The following is a 25843-nucleotide window of genomic DNA, read 5'->3' as shown; positions in this document are numbered from 1 at the left end:
GGGATGCAAATTAAAAATGTTTAAATGTTAAGACTATTTTAAGGTTAAAAACCATTTAATACATTTAAAAAAGCAATACCTAAACCCTATCCCCTTCTACCCTTTCCCCCAATCATAATACAGTACACTTTTTAGAGAAAGCAAGATTTCAGCATATGCTTCTTGACCAATTGCAGGTTAACTGTATCAATCAAATTTGCTCAACTGAATCAAATCAAGTGTTATATAAAAGTGACCACCGACCATCCCTGGTAAAATGACTTCCTTGGCCAGCCCTCCTCATTTTTTGCACTCTAATGACATGCACAATTAGAACTCATAAATACAGTAAGTGTTCCCACACTGACAGCTGCACCTTTTATAACACAGGCATGGAGGTAACATTGAGGTTATAGTGAAGCAGTGAGTAAACAAAGTAGAGAGAAACTGTACTTTAATGGGACATAGATACAAGAATGTATAGTATTGGCACACTAAGAAAAGAAGTGTCAACACTTATCTTGGATACAGAAAACAAAATGGTTAGTATACTAAGGAATATTTATCATCACATATAATTATATATAACAGCTGTCAATGCCACTAAGCACTTATATTTTCTGCTTACATACTTGTAGAGTGGTGTGTTGTTCAATATTATGTTTATTGAAAATTGTTTGTTTTTAAAACATTGCATTTGAAATCAAAAGGGTTTTTATAAGCATCCAGAAGACAATGAGTGCTTTTTATGTTGTTTTAGTACTTCTGTTATTTTTTTTTAAATCTGAATCCATACTTTCTTATTATGGTGACTTAATGTGTCCGCAGTCACTGTGATCTTAAATGTGTTTTAATGGTGTGCAGGAATCCTTCCAAGCCTCTTCATTTTAGAGTGCGTAAAAGTCCTCAGCATAGGAATGATCAATATTTCTAAGTGTAGTCCTTCCTTATAAGGGTCTGTTACATTTTGCCATTTGCTGTATGGGAGGTGAGTACATGTGCAAGTTAACTAACAACTGACTAACATACACTATGTTGGGTAAATAATTCATATATAGTTGTATAAAATTCAGTCAATCCACCATTCAAATTTTTCTATTAATATACTCCCCTTTTCACATGTTGACCTGAAGTGTATTTAAAAAAAAAAAAAAAACAACCAGAAACAGGCCAAATCAGCTGCTTTATAACCCAATTTATATTTGGTGTAGCACAGAGTGAGTGTGTGTGTGTGTGTGTGTGTGTGTGTGTGTGTGTGTGTGTGTGTGTGAGTGAGAGACAGAGAGAGAGAGATAGGGGGCAAGCAACAGGAAAAAGAGAAATAAATCCAATAACATGCTGTACATATGAAACCCATATTCCACCTAAGTAAACATAAAATCAGTTGTAAATTGCTTAGCTTTTCTTTCATGCTATCAAACATCCAAGAGACAGTGAGGTCTATTTGACCTTCCAGTGCTCAGCAGAATATTCCAAAAATTAAAATTGAAATGTGCTAGTTTTGAGTTGCAGTAATTTGATGCTAAATTCACATTTTCATTTAAACGCTGATTTGTTATAAAAACCATTTACCAAATTTCTTTCTTACTGTAAAATATTTTTTATGCTGGTAAGCTCATGGACTTCAATTGTGGAATCATTGAAATGGGCAATAAATTATACTGCAAAACCTTTTACATATTTTAAATATAATAATATTGAAAAGGTATATACAGTCTTGTGAGAAAAATAACATTATACAGTTAAGTCCATAAATATTTGGACAGATATAACTTTTTTCTAATTTTGGTTCTGTATATTACCACAATGAATTTCAAATGAAACAACTCAGATGCAGTTGAAGTGCAGACTTTCAGCTTTAATTCAGTGGGGTGAACAAAACGATTGCATAAAAATGTGAGGCAACTAAAGCATTTTTTAACACAATCCCTTCATTTCAGGGGCTCAAAAGTAATTGAACTATTAACTCAAAGGCTATTTCATGGGCAGGTGTGAGCAGTCCGTCGTTATGTCATTATCAATTAAGCAGATAAAAGGCCTGGAGTTGATATGAGGTGTGGTGCTTGCATGTGGAAGATTTTGCTGTGAACAGACAACATGCAGTCAAAGGAGCTCTCCATGCAGGTGAAAGAAGCCATCCTTAAGCTGCGAAAACAGAAAAAACACATCCGAGAAATTGCTACAATATTACGTGTGGCAAAATCTACAGTTTCGTACATCCTGAGAAAGAAAGCAAGCACTGGTGAACTCAGCAATGCAAAAAGACCTGGACGTCCATGGAAGACAACAGTGCTGGATGATCACAGAATCATTTCCATGGTAACGAGAAACCCCTTCACAACAGCCAACCAAGTGAACAACACTCTCCAGGGGGTGGGCGTATCAATATCCAAGTCTACCATAAAGAGAAGACTGCATGAAAGTAAATACAGAGGGTGCACTGCAAGGTGCAAGCCACTCATAAGCCTCAAGAATAGAAAAGCTAGATTGGACTTTGCTGGCTTTTTTAGCACAGTTCTGGAAAAAACATTCTTTGGACAGATGAAACCAAGATCAACCTCTACCAGAATGATGGCAAGAAAAAAGTATGGAGAAGGTCGTGGAACAGCTCATTATCCAAAGCATACCACATCATCTGTAAAACACGGTGGAGGCAGTGCAATGGCTTGGGCATGCATGGCTGCCAGTGGCAATGGGACACTAGTGTTTATTGATGATGTGACACAGGACAGAAGCAGCCGAATGAATTCTGAGGTGTTCAGAGACATACTGTCTGCTCAAATCCAGCTAAATGCAGTCAAATTGATTGGGCGGCATTTCATGATACAGATGGACAATGACCCAAAACATACAGCCAAAGCAACCCAGGAGTTTATTAAAGCAAAGAAGTGGAAAATTCTTGAATGGCCAAGTCAGTCACCTGATCTTAACCCAACTGAGCATGCATTTCACTTGTTGAAGACTAAGCTTCAGACAGAAAGGCCCACAAACAAACAGCAACTGAAAACCGCTGCAGTAAAGGCCTGGCAGAGCATTAAAAAGGAGGAAACCCAGCATCTGGTGATGTCCATGAGTTCAAGACTTCAGGCTGTCATTGCCAACAAAGGGTTTTCAACCAAGTATTAGAAATGAACATTTTATTTCCAGTTTTTTAATTTGTCCAATTACTTTTGAGCCCCTGAAATGAAGGGATTGTGTTTAAAAAATGCTTTAGTTGTCTCACATTTTTATGCAATTGTTTTGTTCACCCCACTGAATTAAAGCTGAACGTCTGCACTTCAACTGCATCGGAGTTGTTTCATTTTAAATTCATTGTGGTAATGTACAGAACCAAAATTAGAAAAAAGTTATCTCTGTCCAAATATTTATGGACCTAACTGTATTTAACCAAACATGTTTCAAATAACAGACCCCAATAAAAAATTAGAGATAATGGAAAAAAGTCTGTTTTGCTTTTTCACAGTAAATAAAAACATCTATATGTTATATCAAAGCAAAGATTATTCCAGTCACATCCTATGACTGGTTTAGTGAACAAACATAATAGGGACAGACAAAAATAAGACACACAGGACCAACTACCCTAACTAAAAGAATACTTAGTCTTAAATGTAATGAATTATTATTATTATTATTATAAATACTATACAACTTAAAATTCCTCTTTAAACTGTTATTCCTTAAAGCAAGAAGCAAAACAAACACTTTAATTAGAGGCAAGAGTATTTACTTGGAACTATGACATTGAAGGAATTACTGAATCATGACTAAATGTAAGCCATGGAGATAAACATAAGGTAGTGTCCGTGGCCGTACACCTTTCAGGAGAGGTAGAACAATAAACAGGATAAGTAATTTTGCTGTTGCACAAGAAATACACCAAACATTTGGTAGATTTACTTGTATGACTGCATTTTAATTCTAACAGTTACCTGAATGATTTTTCATTTATCTTCTTAACGGTTTCAACTCCAGTCATTGGGCACCCCCATGATTGTATGTTTAAATTCTGAGAACAGTGAATGCTAAAGAGGAATAATTACTACATGCCACATTAATTTGGCTGCTTATTTTTAAGAATAAGTTTTAAGTATCTCTTGACTCAGGCACCGCCGCAAGTGGCAGCCTTTCCAGCATCTCCGTGTACGACTTTGACTTTATCTTTCTACCTTTTTCTCTATTTCACTGATCACTCCTACCACTTTTATGTGGACTCGTTCCCTGGACACATTTTACTACTTTGACATGGATTTTTACACGCCGAGACTCGTCTATTCAGGTAGTTTAAAAAAAAGTGTGAATTTCCCCTTGGGATTAATAAAGTATCTATTTATCTAATTAGTAGGCAAGTGAAAATGGCAGTGAAGTAACTGTTCTACCTTTAGTACTCAATATTATTTGTACCTGTCTCTTCACTGTTTATTGTTAACCATCAACATTTAAATACAGTTAAAGGGAGCAAACAGGACAGGAAAGGAAACAAAGAAAGCAGCAAAACAAAATATAAGCATTTGAAGATTTGACAAAGGATATAAATATGCATGACTTTTTTTAGAAATATTTGTAGGCCCAATAGGTAAATAATAATATCTCTTAAAAGTGAGAATGATGCACTTAGTGTGAAATTGGCTGGAATAAATCCTGTAGGTATGGGGCTACCTGAGGACTACAGTTGAAAACCAATTGTTTTTACACAGTATTCTAGTTGTCCGGTTTACATGATGAACAAAAATATTAAAATTTTAACCACAGCCCTTCATTACAATTTACAACTTATCTTCCATCCAGCTGTTAAAAACCCCACTAACTTATCCAAATAGTCATGCAAGGCATTTTAGTGGTTCAAACTTAAAAAAGGAAGAGTATATGTCAAAATGTTGCCTAGCATATCACTGCTCTTTCATTTTAGGAGATTTCAAAACTCTAAATCAGCTTTAGCATAGCCTCAGGTACAAGAATTTAATGGGTCACAACAACATAGTTCCTTGTGTTTTATTCTCCAAAGTAAAAAAAGAAAATGACAACAGTTCATACCTTTCATTTTTGGAATCCAGCTTTCATTATTTTGAAGAATCATGAACTTGGTATTTGAAGGCAAGCACATGAAATATGTCTCATCTTCAACGATTGTCCCATCATCCTCCAACACAATAGTGACATTTTCTTCACTTTTGATGTCCAGAGCCTCGCACCCTGACAAAATTAGAAAAGGAGAGTAATAGGATTTATATTACATTTTTCAGGATGATAAAACAAGGTTTGATAATGATAATTAAGAAGTTTTTTTTTTAATAACAGTACACAAAAAGCTACTTCATTTACTTCTACTAGGTAAATTTGAGAACTATAATACAAAAAATGTAATACAGTAATATATCTTCTGCAAATACAAGATTACTACTCAACATTTAATATAAAACAGTACAGCAAAAACGCAAGTAGAACTTGATAATTTAACCATATTAAGTCTGGTATTTTGAATTGTTAGTTTAGTTTGCAGTTAAGTTTGCAACTGGGTTTAAAACACACAAGATTGAATATGGATTAGCTCCATTTCAATTTACAGAACTACACAATGACTCTACTGTACACCATACAGTATACTGGTCTAATGGAGGTCTACTTAGCATTTCTAGGATACATAAACCTAATGAAGTTGGCAGAGCTATTTACTTTCCAATTAAGTTTAGAATCGAGTTTAAAATTCTAATTTAGAAGATGAATTGTGATGTGATTTAGATGTAAGGAATTGTGGTTTTGATGCACACTTCAAATAAGTAATGGTATCACAGCAATGATTCAAAAACCAAAGACCAAATTTTCTGGAGGTGTTCACAACATTAGAAGATAGATCTAGAAAAAAAAAACAAAAAAAAAAAACTTCCTAATTTTAATATATACGTTTCTTCACTATTCAATTTTTAATACTATAATCACTCATAACATGGTAATTTTTTAATTTTGGGGATAGCATAGTATTTAAGCAAAATATAGACCTGGAAAAGAACTTAGATGAGATTAGATTGGATTATCTATTTATAAAAGCACATTTAAAACAACAGAGGTTGTGCCAAAGTGCTGTACAAAAAAGCATTAAAATAAACACAATACAATCAATCATGCAAAAGCAGATTAATAAAACAACCAATTGTAACATCCACCACAATCCCATCATACACAATGAAAGACAGAAGAAAACAAGTAGGTCTTCAGCCGACTTTTAAAAACCTCGATTTAGGATGAAGATCTGATGTGCAGAGGTAAGTCATTCCAAAGCCTAGGAACAACAACTGAAAAAGCTCTGTCTCCCCTAGACTTGGCACTACAATGAGCAGTCGTCCAGATGACCTCAGTGCTCTTGGTGGCACATAGGGGTGAAGGAGGTCACAGATATATTTTGAAGTGAGACCATGCAAGACTTTAAAAACAAGCAACAAGATTTTAAAATCAACGCAACACCTCACTGGTAGCCAGTGGAGAGAGGCTAAAATGGGGGGAGATGTGATCCCTTTTTCTCGACCCAATCAAATATCTAGCTGCCGCATTCTGAACCAGCTGAAGGCGCGACAGAGCAGATTTTGGCAGATCCACGTATAAGGAATTGCAATAATCTAGTCGAGATGTAGGGCGGCACGGTGGCGCAGTGGGTAGCGCTGCTGCCTCGCAGTTGGGACACCTGGAGACCTGGGTTCGATTCCCGGGTCCTCCCTGCGTGGAGTTTGCATGTTCTCCCCGTGTCTGCGTGGGTTTCCTCCGGGCGCTCCGGTTTCCTCCCACAGTCCAAAGACATGCAGGTTAGGTGGATTGGCGATTCTAAATTGGCCCTAGTGTGTGCTTGGTGTGTGGGTGTGTTTGTGTGTGTCCTGCGGTGGGTTGGCACCCTGCCCAGGATTGGTTCCCTGCCTTGTGCCCTGTGTTGGCTGGGATTGGCTCCAGCAGACCCCCGTGACCCTGTGTTCGGATTCAGCGGGTTGGAAAATGGATGGATGGATGGATAGTCGAGATGTAATAAAGGCATGAGTGACTGTTTCCAATTCCTTCTGTGATATAAAGGATTTTAGTTTAGAAATTTGCCTCAATTGGTAAAAACTGGACTTTACTACCATGGAGATTTGTTTTTTAAAACTTATTGATGACTCAAAGATGATACCTAGGTTTCTGACATCATTATGAATCATTGCTGCCAGAGGTCCTAAGTGCATGCCGATTTCAACTGCAGATGTGGTAGGACCAAAAATTATGACTTCTGTTTTATTTTCGTTTAATTGCAAGAAATTTTGTGCCATCCAATATTTAATATTCTCAAAGCATTTCAACAGATTTTTTACAGATGAAGTGATGTCAGAACTAACTTTGAGGTGCAGCTGTGAATCATCAGCATAACAATGATATACAACATCATGTTTGTAAAAGAGGCCCTCAAGGGGAGCAGATAAAGGGAAAATAGAAGGGGAGTCAGGATAGAACCTTGAGGGACGCCTTGTGAGAGAGGAGCTGGCTGAGAGAAATTCCCATCTACTGTATGTTAACAGACATAGATCTATCTGCCTTTCAGGTAGGACACGAACGATTTCAGTGCACAGCCTTGAATGCCTACTTCATCCTCAAGCTGTTTTAACAGAACTTCATGGTCCACTGTGTCAAATGCCTCATTGAGATATAGCAAGACCAAGATTGCAGAAGAGCCAGAGTCCAAAGTTAATAGAATATCATTTGTTACCTTCAGCAGAGCCGATTCAGTACTATGAAGTTTTTTAAAACCTGACTGAAACACATCATATACATTGTTATAAAATGATATCCAAACCATTTCTGTGCAACTTATATTTAGGGAGATATACCCAGTCAAAGTCATAACACACCCCCTCCCCAATAAGTTCAAATTTTGTAATTTTAAATCTCTCTTAATATTGATCTAAGACACATGGAATTTCAGTTCCATGGGTTACTCATATGAACAAATCAACATGCCAGGTTTCATCAAAATCTGTGATGATGAGATCCAAAAGTGTGATGATTTGACACGGAATTACCCTAGAGTGTCACATGGACCCAAAAACTGACATAATTTTAATGTCACTTATTCCACTACAGTGTCACAGAAAACTGGCATATATGGAGGCAATGTAGGAAGCAGCACAAAGTTGAAAGCCTGACCATCACAGGGCAGGGTATTTTTTTGTTTTTAAATAAATGTGCTAGTAAACATTAGGTATAATTTATTCAGCAGTTATTCTGCAGCATAACGTTGCTGTAAACAGTGGCCAGCTCCAGTCAGAAACTGCCATTTTTCAAGGATTCATAAATGCAGTTTTGCATCAGTCCAGTAACTGATACAGACATATTATACACATGGCTAGAATGAGAAACATCACCAGTTAAACAAAGTATATCACATAAAACAAACTAGAAATTTTATTGGAGTTGATTGTCAGATGTCTGCATTTAAACATTATTCTAAATTATTCACTTTTAATATTATTTTCATTAAAAATGCAGCTTCCATACTTTGTAAAGTTATTGGTTATTACAATTTTTACTTTTGTGCTCTCAATGGATATTTTCAATTTATAAAGAAAATAAAATGACCATGGTTTTTACAATTATTTGTCTCTAATTCTATAGATTACACTCTATTTGTCCCCAAAGGGAAATTTAAATTTCCAGATGCTCAAAATAAAAACTATACATATGATAAAAACAGCAACCACCCCAAACAAACATAAGAACCCCTGGCTTGGATAACATACAGTTGTTGCTGTCAATAACACGGCTGTAGGCAGGGCTGTGGAGTCGGAGACAATTTTGGGTACCTGGAGTCGGAGTCGGCAAAAATATACCAACTCCGACTCCTAATAAATTTAAGTTGTAATGAAAAAAAATTCAGCAAGTTCAAATGTCCCATTTCACAAACAATACTCATAATTAAGTACTTATCTGATGTAAGAATAAAGCCCAGGGCATAGTTGTGTTACTACTAGTCTGAAGTTCAGCTGAGCTATATACAACCTGACATTCACATACAGTATTGTAATTTAGCTTATGGTACATTACAAAAAAGTGTTTTCATTTTATTTCAGATATAATATGTTTAACAAGTTCATTTGAGTGTAAACAAGTGAAATGATGTAAGTGGAGGTGTGTGCTATGGCCTGATGTGTGTTCAGGGGTTCTTGTCTTTTGTTTAAACTGGCCAATATTGTAGTGAGTCATCTTACTAGCCAGTAGTTCTGTGGTTAAACGACGTGTATGTTGCGTTCCTTTAACCAACATGGAAAATACATTAGCATATTAAATACAGAGGAGTCACCGAGTCAGAAGTACCTGAAACTAAGGAGTCGGAGACGAAGGATTTATCTACCAACTCCACAGCCCTGGTTGTAGGTAAGAGTAAGATGAGGTCAGAACTAGTGCTGGCCGGTATACCGGTTCAAACCAAAAAACGTTTTTTAAATTTTGGTATGATACGGATTTTTCTTATACCGCAACACCGGTTTAAAAAGCCTAAACAACATTCGGAACGTGGCGCAGTGAGAAACTGTTTAAGGGGGGACCTTTTTCACTGCTGCACCGAAAAACAGGCATGCAACAGAGTACATGCGTTAGTGGAGGTATTGAATGGTGAAAATGGACAAAGAACATTCTAAAACTAAAACTGAAGCTGTAGCAGACGATAAAGTTGAACATGATGACACAAAAGAACGTTTGCCGAAAAAGGAGCCGTGTCTGTTGTCTGGAGATACTTTGGTTTTAAAAGGTCGGATGTGGACCATTATGTTCAAATGTGTGAATACTGTTTCTATACTACTGGATAATACTGCAAGCCAAGTTGTACTTGTTTTTTTTTTTTTCTTCAATACTGTGTAATGTATCTGGGTACTGTGTAATAGTGTGACGACATGTTGAATTTATTCTCGACATTTCCACTTTAATCTTTTTCTGTTAAAGCCCATTGCGGCACTTCCTGTGTGATTTTGGGCTATACAAAAATAAACTGTAAACTGTAATCTCAACACTTATGACAAGAATAAAAAAGTCGACAAGTTGACTTTATTCTCGACATTTCTACTTTATTCACGCAGTTTACGTCGAGATTAAAGTCGACATGTTGACTTTATTCTCGTAATTTGTCATTAAAGTAGAACATCGTAAACTAAACTTAATCTTAAAATTAATATTTAATTTACTATATTTTCTCAAACCCCGTCATAAGTTATGTAGCACATTAAATGACCTGTGTTAAGTGTTCCCCGAGCCATGTTAATCAGAACGTGCTACTTAAACTGACTTCCTCTTGCATTAAGAGGAGGCGCAGGCAGCGATTACCACACACAATACATTAATTTCATGATATTCCTGCTCCCTGAGCATTTAGAATGCTAAGATAAATACTTGATATCATTTTCATGATGAAATGCATTAAAGCATGTATTAATCATGTGGGGGCCAGTGGCATTGAGGTTGCACTGCTGCCTTGCAGCAAGGGGTCCCGGGTGTTCCCTGCCTTGAATTTGCATGTTTTTCTGGTGGGTTTACTCGGTGTGCTTCAGGTTTTTTTTTTTTCCAAAGTCATGTAGGATGTGGGGTTTTGTTCTGCTATATTGACCCTGCTAGTGTATGTATTGCTCGTATTCACCCTGTGATGTGCTGGCACCCTGTTCAGGATTTGCTCTTGCTTGCTGGGTTGGGTGCAACCCTGAATGGATGGCATAATTAAACATATATAACAAAGATTTTTTTAAAGTTCTGAACACTCCATGGTCCAAGTTTATAACTAGTTTTAATTTCGCAAAGATGTTTATCGTGTGGTGATTGGTTATGTGGAGAAAGAAAAAGGAAAGATAGGAACTGGGGGTTTGGTACGTCAGACAGATACAGCATGCATGCAATAAAGAAAGCCCGCTCAGATGAACATCCATCGAATTGTGTTCGTGTCTCTGACCACCGAATCACAAACCCAATATTTACACAATATTTAACTTAAACCTGTGTGTTACCCATTCATACATCCAGTTTTTTGGAGCCTCGTCACACCTGCCATAAAGTTCTCTACACTGAACTTACATCTGGGGACCCCTTACTGCATGGGAGCAGCACTACTGTACATGTTTAATACCTGCTTTAATGCATTTCATCATGAAAATTTATCTTAGCATTCTACATTTTCAGAGAGCAGGAATATCATGAAGTGAATGCATTCTGTGCAGCGATCACTGCCTGCACCTCCTCTTAGTGCAGAGAAAGTCAGTTTAAGAAGCGCATAGCGATTAACAACTGGGTCGGGGAACACTTAACACAAAGCATTTAATGTGCTACATTAACTTATGACGGGGTTTGAGAAAATCTAATAAAATAAACATTGATTTTAAGATGAAGTTTAGTTTACGACATTATACTTTAATGACAAAATTATGAGAATAAAGTGGAAATGTCGATTTTAATCTCGACATAAAACGGCGAGAATAAAGTTGAAATGTCGACTTTAACCTCGACATATAGTTTTTTTTTTTTCTCACCGTGGCCCTAATACGCTTCCGTAGAGCTATACTACAAACAGCATTATAAATGCAAGTTGCAGTTTTATTATTTTTGTATATAGCTTAGCTTGAAGCAAGGTCCATATTAATGCAGTTTGCCTTAATGATGGTTCAGTTGGTAAAGATGTTATCACCAAGTTGCACTTGTTTTATTTTATTTTAATTTGGTGAATACTGTGTAATGCACCTCGGCTTGAAGTCTTGGAAGTAATAGTGCAACTTCCAGTAATAATACTATTTATTTTATTGTTACTATTTTTTAGTTTAAATATTATGCAATTTAATGATGGCAAAGTTGTTTAAAAAGTAACTTTAACGTGTCAGTGGACAGAAATTGTTAACATTAACAAAGTGTAGTTGATATACAAAAATATTTACTATTTATTCCTTTTCTAAGACATGTTCAGTGCAATACAATTTTTGACAAGCACCTCTGGGTGTTTTACTAAGTCTAAATGCTTCTTTGGATGGTTGAAAATATGTTGTCAAAATTTTAGTTTAAGTTGTTTGCAAACTTTGTTCAATAAAAAGACTCTATATTTTGACTGTATCTGTCATGCAATGTGATTCCTTCTCTTCATTAGTGCCACCCCCTTGAAAACTATCACTTTATGGGGCCACGCAAACCTGTATTAATACTTGCATGCACATTAAAATGTTTATTTGTACAATGTACAATTCTCATGACAGTGGAGTAGGTTATTCTTAGCCAGTAATTGCAGTGGAAAATGTAATTAACATCCACTCATACAGGGGAAAAAAATACCGTCCAATACCATGAAACCGGTATAATTTTGAAAAATACCATGATATAGAATTTTAGTCATACCGCCCAGCACTAGTCAGACCTGTTAAAATTGTATCATAGGTTTATCTTAAAAGGCATTAAAATTTGAAGAGAGTAGGTCCAACTTGCACTCTTCATGAATGTAACATGCTGATTGACATTTGGTTCCTTGCTTGAACTCAATGACATTCAAAATGATTCATCACTAACATATTCTTAGTGTGAATCATTTCTATTGCTGACTCAGCCAGAATGATGTAACTTACTTTCCTGGGCAGTAATGTGGACAAATTCAGACCACATTTCAATGTGTGGATCACACATTTTGTTTAGAATGTTAACTGTCAAACTAAAAAAAAGGAAAATATAGAATAAGAAACTGTAACTGGACTATGATCTTTCTTTCTACTTTAAAAAAAATCAAAAGATACCATATTTTGAAATTAATGTAATATTCTCAAACCTGCTCAATTGCAGTTCAAAGTCACTGGGCACAAGGCAGAAGACAAGGTCCCAAGTTTATCACTTGGTCCACTCATAGACACAAGCACACCCAAACTTACTCTGGCGCTAATTTGTAATTGACAGTTTAATCTACCCTGCAAATCTTTGGAGATGTGGGAAGAACATCAAAGTGCCTGTTGGAAAACCTACATCGACATTGGAAGAACATGGAAACTCTGTATGGAAAACATCAGGGGGCAGGGTTTTAATTCAGGACACTGATCCATTTGATTGATTAGATCCAATAGATAAATAAATAATAGGTAAGTCAATAGATATTAATAATTTGAAACAGATAGTAATGAATAATTAAATAATAACAACAAATAATAAAAAGCAACAGTAGTAACAAGTGCAACAAGTGTACTGCATATACATAAGCTACTAGGAACAGTTCTGAGGGCAGGGGAGATGCACAGAGTTCAGAGTCCAGGCAGCCAAGGGGTAGAAGCTGTTGCAGAACCTGGGAGAACTAGTTTGGATGCTACAGAACTTTCTGCCAGCTGGAAGGGGGACAAAGAGATCGTGGGATAGGTCCTTCACAATGCTATAGGGTTTGCAGGTATAACGTTTTATAAGGATGTTTTTAATGAAGGGCAGAGAGGTCCCAGGGATCATTCCTGATCATTTATATCCGTTGTGGGACCTTACGGTCAGAAATATTGCCCTTCCCAAACTAGATAGTGATGCAGGTGGTCAGAATTCTCTCAAAAGCGCCCCTGTAGGATGTGGCGAGAAGAGGGCAACGTGAGCTTGACTTCTTTAGCTGCCAAAGGAAGTGGAGACACTGCGGTGTCTTCTTGGCTACAGAAGTGATGTTAATTGACAAAGAAAGGACATCTGTCAGATTCACACCAAGGAACCTGGTGCTCTTGACCAATTCCATTGCAGAGCCCATGATGTCCAGGAGGGTATGGACAAAATTGGCCCTCCTGAAGCCAACAAACATCTCTTTCATCCTGTGCATTAAGAGACAGTCTGATGCACATACACCTGTCTGCCAGTTGTCTCATCCCCATTAATCATTGTAGCTGTCGCAAAATGTGTGTGTATATATATATATGTAAATTTGATGTTTGAATTTGTAAATTATATTGTATATCATAATAGATGTGGTGCAATCTTATTGTTGATAACAATTGCTTTTCTCATTGTAATTTTATTTATTTTATAATCTCAATGTATTTGTACATTTGTAAGTTTGCAAAGTTGGTCTGAATGGAAGGGCATAATGGTCACATGATAAGGTTCATTGGTGGATCGGAAATGCATATAGTGACACGCTTAAAGGACGCTGAGCTGTTTAGTTTTAATAAGATAGTAAGAAGTGAAGTATCAGAGAGACTGTAATAGAGACTCCTGAATTTCTGGTCAGAAGGCGCACACGGTATGTTTTAATTTGTTATCCTTACACCTGTGTAATTCATTAAATTGTTTAATTTACTAGATTTATTTTATTTTAGTTTTTCATGGTGTTTGAGAGCTGTAAAGAGAGAGAGAGAGAGAGAGCAAATAAATACTCTTTAAACATCAGTCGGAGCATGGTCTCATCTGTACTAGGAGAAAACCTTCGGGAGCGGCTACAATCATATATACCCAACACCACCACCAACTTAATGTTAGTGTTAGAGCTGTATGACAATTGTACAATATTGAGTCAGCAGAGTGAACAGAAAATGGCTGAGTGCTCAGCCTTGAGGGGCACCACTGTCCAGTGTGATGGAACCAGAGATGGTGTTTCTGACACGGACTGTCTGGGGTTTCTCTGTCAGTAAGTCCAGGATCCAGTTGCCTAGCAGACTCAGCTTCTTTATAAATCTGTTTATAATTTTTACTTATTTTTTTATTTTATTATCATAGCACGTGGTTAGTTCTGCTGCTTCATAGCTCAGGAGTGCTACACAGTGCTGTAAATAAGTCCTGTGCCCTTTCTGATATCCTTTCATTTTACTATTTTATAGAACGAATAACCTCAAATCTTTAGACACCATGATAAACTACAGAAAGGGACATCAGTGAACACACAATACAGTTTTAAATCATTGATTTATTTATTCAATGAACAAAGTTTTCCAGCACCCCCAAATTGTTCCAATACTTGGTTGCAGCAACTTTAGCCACAATAATCACAACTAAAATGCCTGTCATAATTTGATACCAGTCTTAAGCTGCTGTTGAAGAATTTAGTCAACTCTTTTTAATAGAACTGCTTTAAATCAGACACACTGATATGCTGGCAAGAACAAATTGATTGTTTTAGGTCCTGCCACTGCATTTCATTGGGTTCAAGTCAAAACTTTGATTAGGCCACTCTAAAACTTTAACTGTATTAATTCAAAGCCTTTCAGTTGTAAACTTGCATAACTGGGGTAATCAAGACAGTGACCCATAACACAAAAGCTTCAACTTCAGGTCATGGACAGATGACTAGACTGTCTCCTTGAGAATATTCAAGTGAAGTGCAGAATGCATGGTTTCTTTAATAATGGCAAGTCTTTCAGGTCACAAAGCATTTCCTCAGTATTATATTTTACGCATGATGTTATTCTGTAGAGTACTATATTAGCTTTATGCCAGACAAAGTTGGACCTGTGTCATCTATAGAGCTTCTTGACTTGTCTGTCGTTAGAACATTATTCAAAAAGGCTTGAAGATGATCAGGCTATTGGACACTATTTTGTTTCAAAATGTTTGAAAATATTTATTAACCTACTGAATATTCTAAGATAGCTATCATATACAAATATGATAAATCCAAATATGACAAATATCCTCCAAATTTAAAACATTCCAAGTCTGTTTTAATTTAAATAGATTACGCTTAAATAGCAGGCAAAAATTTGATCCTTTTAACTTACAGATTTTCTTCCAGTTTTCTACAATGCAAACAAATACTAAATACACAGCTAAAATCTTTCAAACAATCAAGAACACCTCAGCGATTATGACATCTCAGCTTTTTAAATCATTTAAAATAGAAATTTTAATAATCACTACCAGAAAATTCTGTAGACATGCTACAAATGCAATAAACAATTTATTTTGAATTAGAGTTTAAACCAGAAGAATTTGCCTTATTTTCTGAGCAAATGACAGTACTGCCATAATCATTTGTTTTGAACAATATTAAGTGCCTTTTTAATTGTATTTTTTTTAAACTGATTTACTATGTGACCAATGGAAATGTCATCTGCATCACACACTGACCATATTTCACAGTCTAGTTTAAAAAACTAGACAAATACAACTGCATAAAGTGATATCTATTGAATACATATTCTTCCTCCAAAATGTAACTTTTTTTCAAGCCTCAAGGAATTTTCTTCAAGAAAAACAATTCAGGGTCATGGGGGAGAAGAACCTTTCTCGGTAGCATCAGTACCCACATTTACACCAATTCAGACTCACCAATTAATCTAACTTCCATATTTTTGTGAGAAGGATGCATGCACACATAGGATTGTATGTGCGAACTCTACATTGACAAAGATAGGTACGTGGTTTAGAAATCAGAGTGGCTGTGCTAATCACTGCGTCACTCTGCTGCCGTCTAAGAAAACTCAAACCTGAAAGCAAAGACTAGACATATGAAAAGGACGTTTTGATTTATTTTTTTTAACACAGAAAAATATTTCTGTTAGCATCAGCATTCTGTCGACAAAAATGATCAAAATAATGTATCCGCAGCTAAAATCTAAAAGTAAAAATAGGCATCACGCCTGTTTTTATTTACTAGTTTCACCCTTAAATTAGGTCATTGTAATCAGTGTTCTGTTATTTGGCCAGTGGTTATTTGTATACATACGACTGGCTCATAAATAGGACATTCTAGATAACGTAAAAATTGCTTGACTCAGGTTTTAAAACGATCTCGCCGTCACCGCCCTTTGGCGCGGTACCACTTTTTGACACCTTTTAGTGCATTATACACTTCGACTGTAACAACATGTCGTCTTTACAAGTGGCACTATTTTCACCTATCAAAATGGAACACAATTAACTGGAATTCACATCAGAAGTAAAACAACGTAAAGTTTGCAGTTGCCATCGTAATGGGCATTCACTTACCACAGATCTTTAGTCCGTCCAAAGAGGAGGCTACCACGCCGTAAGACTTCCGCCGTGAGAAATTACACACCTTACATGCTTTTACGGTAGACATTGTGTGGCTGTAGCGTTAAGGAAAAATGGCACAAAAACAGAGAAAGATAAAAACACACCCAGTTAATTTCTTCCAGTCTAACGCTTTAGGGAATTTGATGATATCAGAGAATTGTGAACTTGCTTGTTTAGTTTTCGACAAGGAAGAGGCGGGACTGAGTAGAGCATTGTGGGATTTGAAGTATCTTACAAACCCGGGCGCCTTACAGCCAAAGCTTCATCAAAATACTGTTCACAGATCCGTCAAACCTGACACAGGAGAAGAGCAGAATTATTGCTTATATTTAAGGAAAATCAAATTAAACCTGTGAGACTGTAATACTACAGCAGATAGCCGTTATAAGTGATAACTTCGCAGCTTCGCAACTTTTTTCTCCTTTCTTATTTCTTCAAAATAGAAGCGAATTTATATTTATTAGTTAGAAAGATTACTTTTTATTGTTCAGAGGAGAGAAAGAATGTTGCCATGTAAATGTTTTTCACAGAAACATACAAAGTTGGGATGATCCACCCATTCTCTTGACCAGGTAAAATGTAAGCAAATGGCATTGTTAGGGACGGCTTTAGCTTCTGATCTTTGCAAGCCCTCCCCCTGCCTGCATAACAGATTTATTCTATGTTCCATTTGAAGTAGGAAGTCGGAATTTCCAAGTCCCTTGTCAGAATTTTGCAATTGTATCCGGCTGCTGGTCGCAGACTCGGCCTTCCACGCCCCCTGCCTTCCACACCACACCCCCAGCATTCGCGTCCGTCCCCTGTCACATCGCTTTCGTTGAAAAACTACCGTAGTAACGTTGATTTACCCTGTAACCCTAAAAGACGATATTAATATACCTTCCTCCAATCACGAGGCAAGAATGCGAGTTTCTCTGTATGGTATTACTGTCGTATTTACTTTTAGAAACAAAAAAACAGTTTTATAATTTATGAGTCAGGATTTGATATAGTTAAAAGAAAGAGGGCATAACATATTTTTAGATTAAGGAAACACCATACTAAATATGAATGTGGTTGCTCTAACTGCTGTTATAGTGAATTCTATCCTTCAAAATATTTGAAATTATTTTTACGATACTTGTGTACTAAATGACATGTCTGGCATTATTTCTGGAACCTCGTTCAATAAAGGAAAATTCCGTTAATGACATTTATTTATTATGTTACAAAATAAATGATGATCAATAACAAAACAAAGCAATCAACAGGCATGAAAATGAAGGTCTAAACTTTTGAGTTCTCAGTAAAAGAAACTTTTAAAATTGTTTATATTGAACAATTTTTTAAATGATACAGCTTACTATACAGTTCATACCTTCATTTTCATTATCTGTCTTGAATTGTGTTTTCTTAATTTTGTTCTACGCTGCTGCTATAATGTTGATAAATTTCAGGTGGAGTTACTAAACTTTCAAACGTTTACCTAGTTTTTAATTTTAATGCACAATTGTCAGGCCCGGTCTTAGGTATTATGGGGCCCTAGGCGAAAGGGGGGTCCAGGGGCCCCCTGAGGGGGCGGAGCCCCCCTGGAAGCTCTGTGAAATGTGTGAAAATTAGACCAAGGAGTCGATCCGGGGCCCCCGGACGCTGGGGCCCTAGGCAGTCGCCTACTTCGCCTATGCCTAAGGCCGGGCCTGATTGGGACAAATAATGCTGTAGTATATTTAAGTATATATGACAATTGCTCACTCGGACAATTTGTTTTGGGGGCCCCCAAGAAGGCGGGGGCCCTAAGCTATAGCTTGTGTAGCTTATATGTAAATCCTGCACTGACAATTGTTCTCCCTGGGACCCTAACTTGTAAGTATGTACTTATCAAAGAAAGTGAAGCAAATCTCTTAAATTGCTTAATAGATATTATATCGTTTGCTTTTCTAAAGAAATGTAAAAATTTGCATTATTGAAAGTTGCACTTCCATAAACCGTCTTTTTTTATTTATTTTGGAACTGAACTAACAGATTTTAAACTTAACTTTAAAAATGTTTTGTTTGGATAGATGCAATAATTACAAATCAGTTTTTTTTAGTGATTTTAAATCCTTTAATCGCCATATACAATTTCTTGTATTAGGAATTTGTCATTTGTCACATATCCCAACTTACTCTCTAAACGGAGATATACTTTTTTGTAAATAAGATTACTGTTATTAGGTCATCGGTCTCACTGCTTGCTAAGGATTCATCTCTTCCCATAGTGTGTTCAGCTGTCTTTGACCACTTTGAGCCTGCGTTTGTCATCGTCTTTGTTGTCTGATATGGTGCAACGCCTGAATCCTACAAATTGCCCCCTGGACTGTGTCCCCTCTCGATTAGTTAAGTTTTTTTTTTTATTCTGTCAGACCAAGTATTGTTACCTTAATAAATGCTAGCTTGATTTCAGGTTGTGTTCCTGCTGCTTTGAAACACTCTGTGGTGCAGAAACGTATTATAAAAAACAAAATAAGGACCCTCTAATGTGTCAAATTTCAGGCCAATTTCTAAACTGCTTTTTTTATCTAAAGTCTTAGAAAAAGTTGTCCTAATTCAAACATTTCTGGATGAAAATAGTATTCTGGAAAAATTCCAATCCAGATACAGATGTTCTTACAGCACTGAAACATCCTTGTTAAAGGTTTACGATGACCTCTTCCCAACTACTAATGCTGGAGATTCTGCCATTCTTGTACTGCTAGATCTTACCTCAGCTTTTGATATATTGGATCTTACAAATCTTATATCCCGCCTTAAACAGTATGTAGGCATCCAGGGTAATGCCCTTAAATGGTTTAAATCTTATCTAAACAATAGGAGCTTTTCTATTCATTTGGGTGAGTTCTCATCCTCTGTAGCTCCACTTACTTGTGGGGTTCCGCAGGGTTCCATCCTTGGACCAGCTATCTTTTTGATATGCATGTTACCTTTAGGCTCCATTTTTAACAAGAATGGCTTTTCTATGCTGATGACACTTAAATATATTTGCCACTAAAATCAAAGTGAGAAAATACAGACCCTCCATGTGTACTTGAATGATATTAAAACCTGGATGGCAAAATGCATCTTCTTAAACTAAATTATAATAAAACTGTGATCATGGTGTCCAAAAGTTAACAAAGTTTGAGTGTCTCTGATGTTGCTCTTGGACCCCTTGTCATATACGTATCATAAAGCTTCAGTTAGGAGCCCAGGCGTGATCCTCGACAGCTCATTCAAACACGACAAACAGATAAATTGTGAGGTTAAATGAAACTTTTTCCAGCTGAGATTTTAAGGTAAAGGCTTTTCTTTTCAGTGATCTTGAACAGGCCATCCAAGCTTTTATAACATCTCATTTGGACTATTGCAGTTCTTTGTGTGTAGATGTTGGTCAGGCCCTGTTACAACACCTACAACTAGTCCACAACTTTGCTGTTCACTTATTGAATGGCTCTCATAAGTGTGGCCATATTTTATCACTACTGACCTAGCTTCATTGGCTTCTGGTCTGTTTCAGAATTGATTTTTAGTACTGGGGTGTTGTACCGTGTTAGCCATTATGAATGTAGAGAAAAGCCAAGCAAAATGACACCTTTTATTGGCTAACTAAAAAGATTACAATATGCAAGCTTTCGAGGCAACTCAGGCCCCTTCTTCTAATCTTGCCTGAAGATGGGGCCTGAGTTGCCTCAAAAGCTTGCATATTGTAATCTTTTTAGAATCCATCCATCCATCCATTTTCCAACCCGCTGAATCCAAACACAGGGTCACGGGGTATCTGCTGGAGCCAATCCCAGCCAACACAGGGCACAAGGCAGGAACCAATCCCGGGCAGGGTGCCAACCCACCGCAGTAAAATTCTATTTCTTGTTTTCAAATGTTTGAATGGATCAGCCCCATCTTGCCTCTCGAAACTTGTATGTGCCAACAAGAGCCCTGCAGTCTACTAGCCAGATGATGTTAGTTGTGCCGAGGTCGAGGCTGAAGCAAAGGAGGAATTGGGCATTTGTGGTGGCTGCTCCTTTTCTCTGGAATGGCTCACCTTATTATATTAGGTCTGCTCCAACACAGGCCATTTTTAAGTCATCATTAAAGTCTTATTTCTTCTTGCTGACATTTGACCCTGCAAGAGGTTGACATTGTATGTATATGTTGGCTCATGTATATTCATAATTATAAATATGTATGTATGGGTATTTTGAGTTTATCTTTTATATAATGGTTGGTTATGTTTGCAGTTTTGTGATGTGTACATACTGTATATTTGAACTGCTTCTTTTACCCTTTCTTGCACAGCACTTTGTTTCAGTTCTGGCTGTTGTAAATGTGTTTTAAAAATAAAAATTGCCTTGCCCTGCTTTATAAAACATTATTTTAATACATAACACTAAGAAGTGCAGATCTGAGACAATGGACTGTAAAGATGAAGTTGGTTTGCAACATTTATTACAAAAAAGTTAAAGAATATATAAAATATAAAACAAGAATTGTAGGTTGTAACTGAACAATGAGGGACATGTATGTTTGTTACATTTTCTCACAAAATACAGTCATTTTCCTTTTTCCTCTCACATTATCTAAAAACAGATGCATGTCTTCCATATGTGAAAAAAGGATGATGAAGGGTCTAAAGACATTCCCTCTCCTCTTCTTCTGGAAATTCTGAAATTTCTGAAGGGCCTCCTTAATGTCGTCTTTGTCCATTGACACTAATGAAGGGAGTGAGATGTGCCCCCTGAACACAGAAATGTTCTCAGCACACTACTTCTCTGCCTCGGTAAAATGCTGAAGGATTGCTGTAATACATTTTATTAAAAAAAAAAAAAGAAAGAAAATTCTTTATGTAGTCATCATAAAGCTTATAGCCTTTTCCTCCACATTTACAAGGAATGTAAGAAAAGGAAAGTAAAAAAATAATGTACAGTATATTCTGAATTTGTTATACATTATTAACATTATTGCTTTCGATCACAGATTCTGCTAGTCTTCAATGTTTCTTACCATACACTATTATTAACACAGCACACAATGCATTTCAAATGTTTTAAGGCCTTTAAGAGTTGTACTAGTACTGTACTACAGTTTGTTAGAAGATGTAAAACAGGCTTTTAGTCTTTTGGCCTTTGACTTCTACTGGTTAATGATTAACAGCAGCATCTGAGACAAGCATTAACAGTCTTTTTATACATTTTATTCACTATACCATAGGCATTGTAAGCCAGCATCAACAAAATGTAATTCATCTTTCTTATGGAAGTTTATAAAATGATGTGTCTGTACCTGATCATTGGTGACCTGTGATGGATGTTGGAGAAGGGAGGCTGACTTTTCTCCTAAAATAAAAGATCTGAAACCTGCATGAACGCAGTGCTATAGAACAGAATAGCAAGACATTTTGTTTTTCATTTCAGATGTAGTGCAAGGCTTTACTCATCTTCTGTCTTCTCATTAATGGCTCAATAAAGTCTAAACCTGAAAACAGAGAAAATAATATTTACCTAAGGAAATGTTTAAAAGAACCAAAAGAATAAGAACAAAAAGTGACCCTGTCCTGGCTGTCCATTATTTCTGTACCTTCTAATTTTTTGTTTGATTCTTGGCCTTCACTTAGAAGGGCGTTTGCTCGCTCAGTCCGATGTGAGCAGTTTCTTCAGTGATTTCAAAAAGAAGCACTAAGTTTATAACGGTAAACATTTTGACTATTTGTCTTTGATTTACAATATGGCTAAGTACTGTATATTTGCCATATTACTGCAGAAATAAATTAAAGTTATTAAAGGAAATTTAAATTTCATTTACCCCTTGGAGCTGGAGTTCTCAAGCAACATTCTACACCAGCACTTCCTCAAAGCCAGCATGTCATTCTAAAGAGGACTGAGCAGAGTCACGTTGTTAAAAGGAGTTTAATGTTACAAAAATATTTATGCAAATCATTATAAACATACATTTAAAATATCTTCAAAACCACTAGGGACAGTATGCTGAAATTAAAAAAAATACAAATATAATAGAATAAAATAAACAACACAAATTGTAGAAGGTGACAAAAATGGGAACCAGCAACCAGATATAATCCTCCCTCTACAAATGTTACAATTAAAGAAGAGAGTACTAAAGTTGAGACACACCTCGTTAAAATTGAAGGGGGCTTCGAGGATGAAATACAGAGAAACCACAAAATGGTCATTTGGAAACCTGGACAATATTAAATACTGACAAATATTGAATAAAAGACAAATATTAAATACTGACATACACTAAACTGTTGACAATGACTTTTAAACAAAAACAACAATGGAAATAGCTACTGGTGACACACCCTGTGTTACATCTGTAAATAGTAAAACCTTCCAACTAACGGAAAATGCAGGATTAGCTCAGCTTTTTAAACTGTATTTTAAAAAGTTCCAGTTCAGAAATCTAAACGTCAGTATTGTTTGCAAACACACACTGCTGGCATAATTATTGCATACTTGACAATGTGGCCTTCATGACACTGAAGGCGAGGCATCAGGATGCTGTAGTCTCTTTGCTTTTTACAAAGAGGGCACTTGGATTCATTTTGATATTTAATCAATGTAATCAAAGTTGGTTTTATATTCTCTGCTTTTATGGAGAAATGTGACTATGGAAATCAAGACCAAAATAATATGTAATACTAATTTGTCAGAAAGCACTATCGTGCTTTTATAAATAGCTAACTTAACTACAGAAAAATCAAGTTAAATAAGATATTTAACAAATGTTAATGACGACGATAAACATAAATACCTTTCATATTGTACACTAACATTGCAGATTCTCTACATAACATCTCATAAATAAGTGAAAAAGTTAATACAGATGAAATAATAAGGCAAATATTAAAAAGAAATAATACAAGAGGTAAAAAATAATTAAAACGATATGCTTAAAAATAGGATATGTCAGTAATGACGATAAACAGAGAACACTTAGATTCGCAATACAGTATATAATCGTACATCTCATTAGTTTTGTTTAATGGATCTAAAGTTTCTTTAAATATACTGAGCTTTTTATTCTGTGAGTCCATACCTGGTTCTGTTGTGCCATTGTTCCGTGTCGGAAAACGTTTTCACCTCCTTTTCTTTTTCGAATTAGAAAAACCGTACAGCAGCTCTTCTCCTTCTCTTTCTACAGACTGTGGGCGGTTGTGGGGTGGACTTTGGAAGGCAGGAGGTGTTGAAGGCCGAGTCTTCGACTTGCAGCCGGACCCTTCTCGAATTTTCATCTACAGTGCCCCTTAAGTCAGATTTACAACTTAGAAACTCATGGCTGGTCTGTCAACTCCGAGTTTGACCGACTTCAGACATCAATCCAAAATGCCATTGTGCACCAGAAACTTATGTGAAAGCTGTAGTATTTTACTGTTTATTGGCACTTCTGTCTATTTGTGTCTCAATAAGTAAGTCATACACACAGTTCTATCCAACCTCTACAGTATATGTGGCCATATTGCTGTGGTGTTTGGATATGCAAAATACACCATAATGCATTGTTATCAGTTGTTTTGTATTCCGTTGATGCAAGCACAACATAGGTTTTCTTGGACATGTCCTTATTGGTTTTCCAAATGTTTTACTGGAACGAGATCAGCTCAGGTGTGACGTCTTTCCCAGCTCCAACATCCAACTTCCGAGGTAAACTGAACGAAGCATTAGGTTTCCAGTACCTGATTTTCGAGAGCCCATTCCTTTTTCCTCCTGTTCTGCATTTCAAATTTTCATCAACACCACAAAAAACTCCTTAGGGAACCACCCCCAGCTTTTTCATCTAACACATATCATACAGTGTATGTTATTAGCTGGGGAGGGTGCTAAGCTCATAATAAATGTTGAAGCTAGCACACAAACAGTAAAAGCATACACACCCTTCCTATACCAAAAAGAAAGTGCACGTGCCACAATTTTGTTGGGAATACAAAGCACAAAACTACAGGGAACTAGTTGATGAGCTTCTGTCTTTCTACCTAGAACTTGGATGCAGCATGTCTTTAAATGTCCATTTCATACACTCTCATTTGGAAATTTTCCCCAAGGACATGGAAGCAGTTTCTGGTGAACATGGGTTGAAATTCACTCAAATGGAGAAAGGTTATAGTAGAAAATGGAGCAAGTCAATTTATCAAACATCTGCATTGTCATTCCACCATAAAACACCTTTATAGGATTATAAGAGGAACTTTGTAAACAATAAATATATTCACGGGGTCTGCTGGAAATTAGTTACTTTTCTTCGCTAAAACAAAAACTGAATGTGACAGAGCAGTTCTTTACCAGATTTGGTTTCAGCACTCTCACATCTATAAAGAGCACCTGAAATGTTTGACAGGAGCCAAACAAAATCTGTAGACCAGTGTAATCAGTTCCAGAAAAATTATATATTTTTTCTAATGTAATTTTACTTTCATTACACTGTTAATAAATATATGTCTTCTATTTTTTTTTTATTAATACACTGTAATGACTGGCAATCAGTGGAATGGATTCAGCACTTAGACAATGCTAGCATAACTGGACGTTAAAAAAACAGTGGGTATTTTCCACGGCCATCACCATCCTCATCCTCTGTGGTCCTTTATTTCGGCCCCATGCTCTTTCAGCTGTTTTGTTCACTGACTTCAGACTCATGTCACAGACTCTGTCTCACACCGCTAACCTGCGGTCAGACACAACACCATTTGGCACATTTTATGCAACTCTGTAAACCAAACCTAGCCAGATCCTTCCCAAGACTCTCCAGCTGCCACTCATCCAGGCCAATTGATTATAGCAGCAGATAAGTGCCTCCTAAATGCTTTTAAATAGGTACTCTCTACCCGCTCTCTCCTCTCCATATTCTGCACAGTCTACTTTTATAGCCAACTTTTCCAGATGGTCCCACCCTTCTGATAGTCCTCAGACAC

General features: G+C 36.5%; 1 protein-coding gene and 1 long non-coding RNA gene across 2 annotated transcripts in view; both read right to left on the bottom strand.

The window, feature by feature from the left end:
* Positions 1–17126, bottom strand: part of dffa (DNA fragmentation factor, alpha polypeptide) — a 44184-nt gene extending 27058 nt beyond the window's left edge. The window contains exons 1-2 of the mRNA XM_028807594.2: positions 16876–17126; positions 5014–5172 (exon numbers count right to left, since the gene is read on the bottom strand). Of these exons, the coding sequence (XP_028663427.1) occupies positions 5014–5172; positions 16876–16969 (253 nt within the window). The 5' untranslated portion in view covers positions 16970–17126. The remainder of the gene's footprint in view (positions 1–5013; positions 5173–16875) is intronic.
* A 4972-nt stretch (positions 17127–22098) lies between these two features.
* Positions 22099–24171, bottom strand: LOC114656160 (uncharacterized). The gene is made up of 4 exons (XR_003716987.2): positions 23974–24171; positions 23046–23112; positions 22717–22791; positions 22099–22287 (listed from the first exon to the last, which is right to left on the bottom strand). It is a non-coding gene; the product is annotated as an uncharacterized LOC114656160 (long non-coding RNA).
* Between the last annotated feature and the right edge of the window lie 1672 nt (positions 24172–25843).

This window comes from Erpetoichthys calabaricus, chromosome 8 (genome assembly GCF_900747795.2).
Source record: "Erpetoichthys calabaricus chromosome 8, fErpCal1.3, whole genome shotgun sequence".
Classification (NCBI taxonomy): Eukaryota; Metazoa; Chordata; class Cladistia; order Polypteriformes; family Polypteridae; genus Erpetoichthys; species Erpetoichthys calabaricus.
Note: the sequence above shows the minus strand (reverse complement) of the source record. Positions and strands in the feature narration are given on the sequence as shown.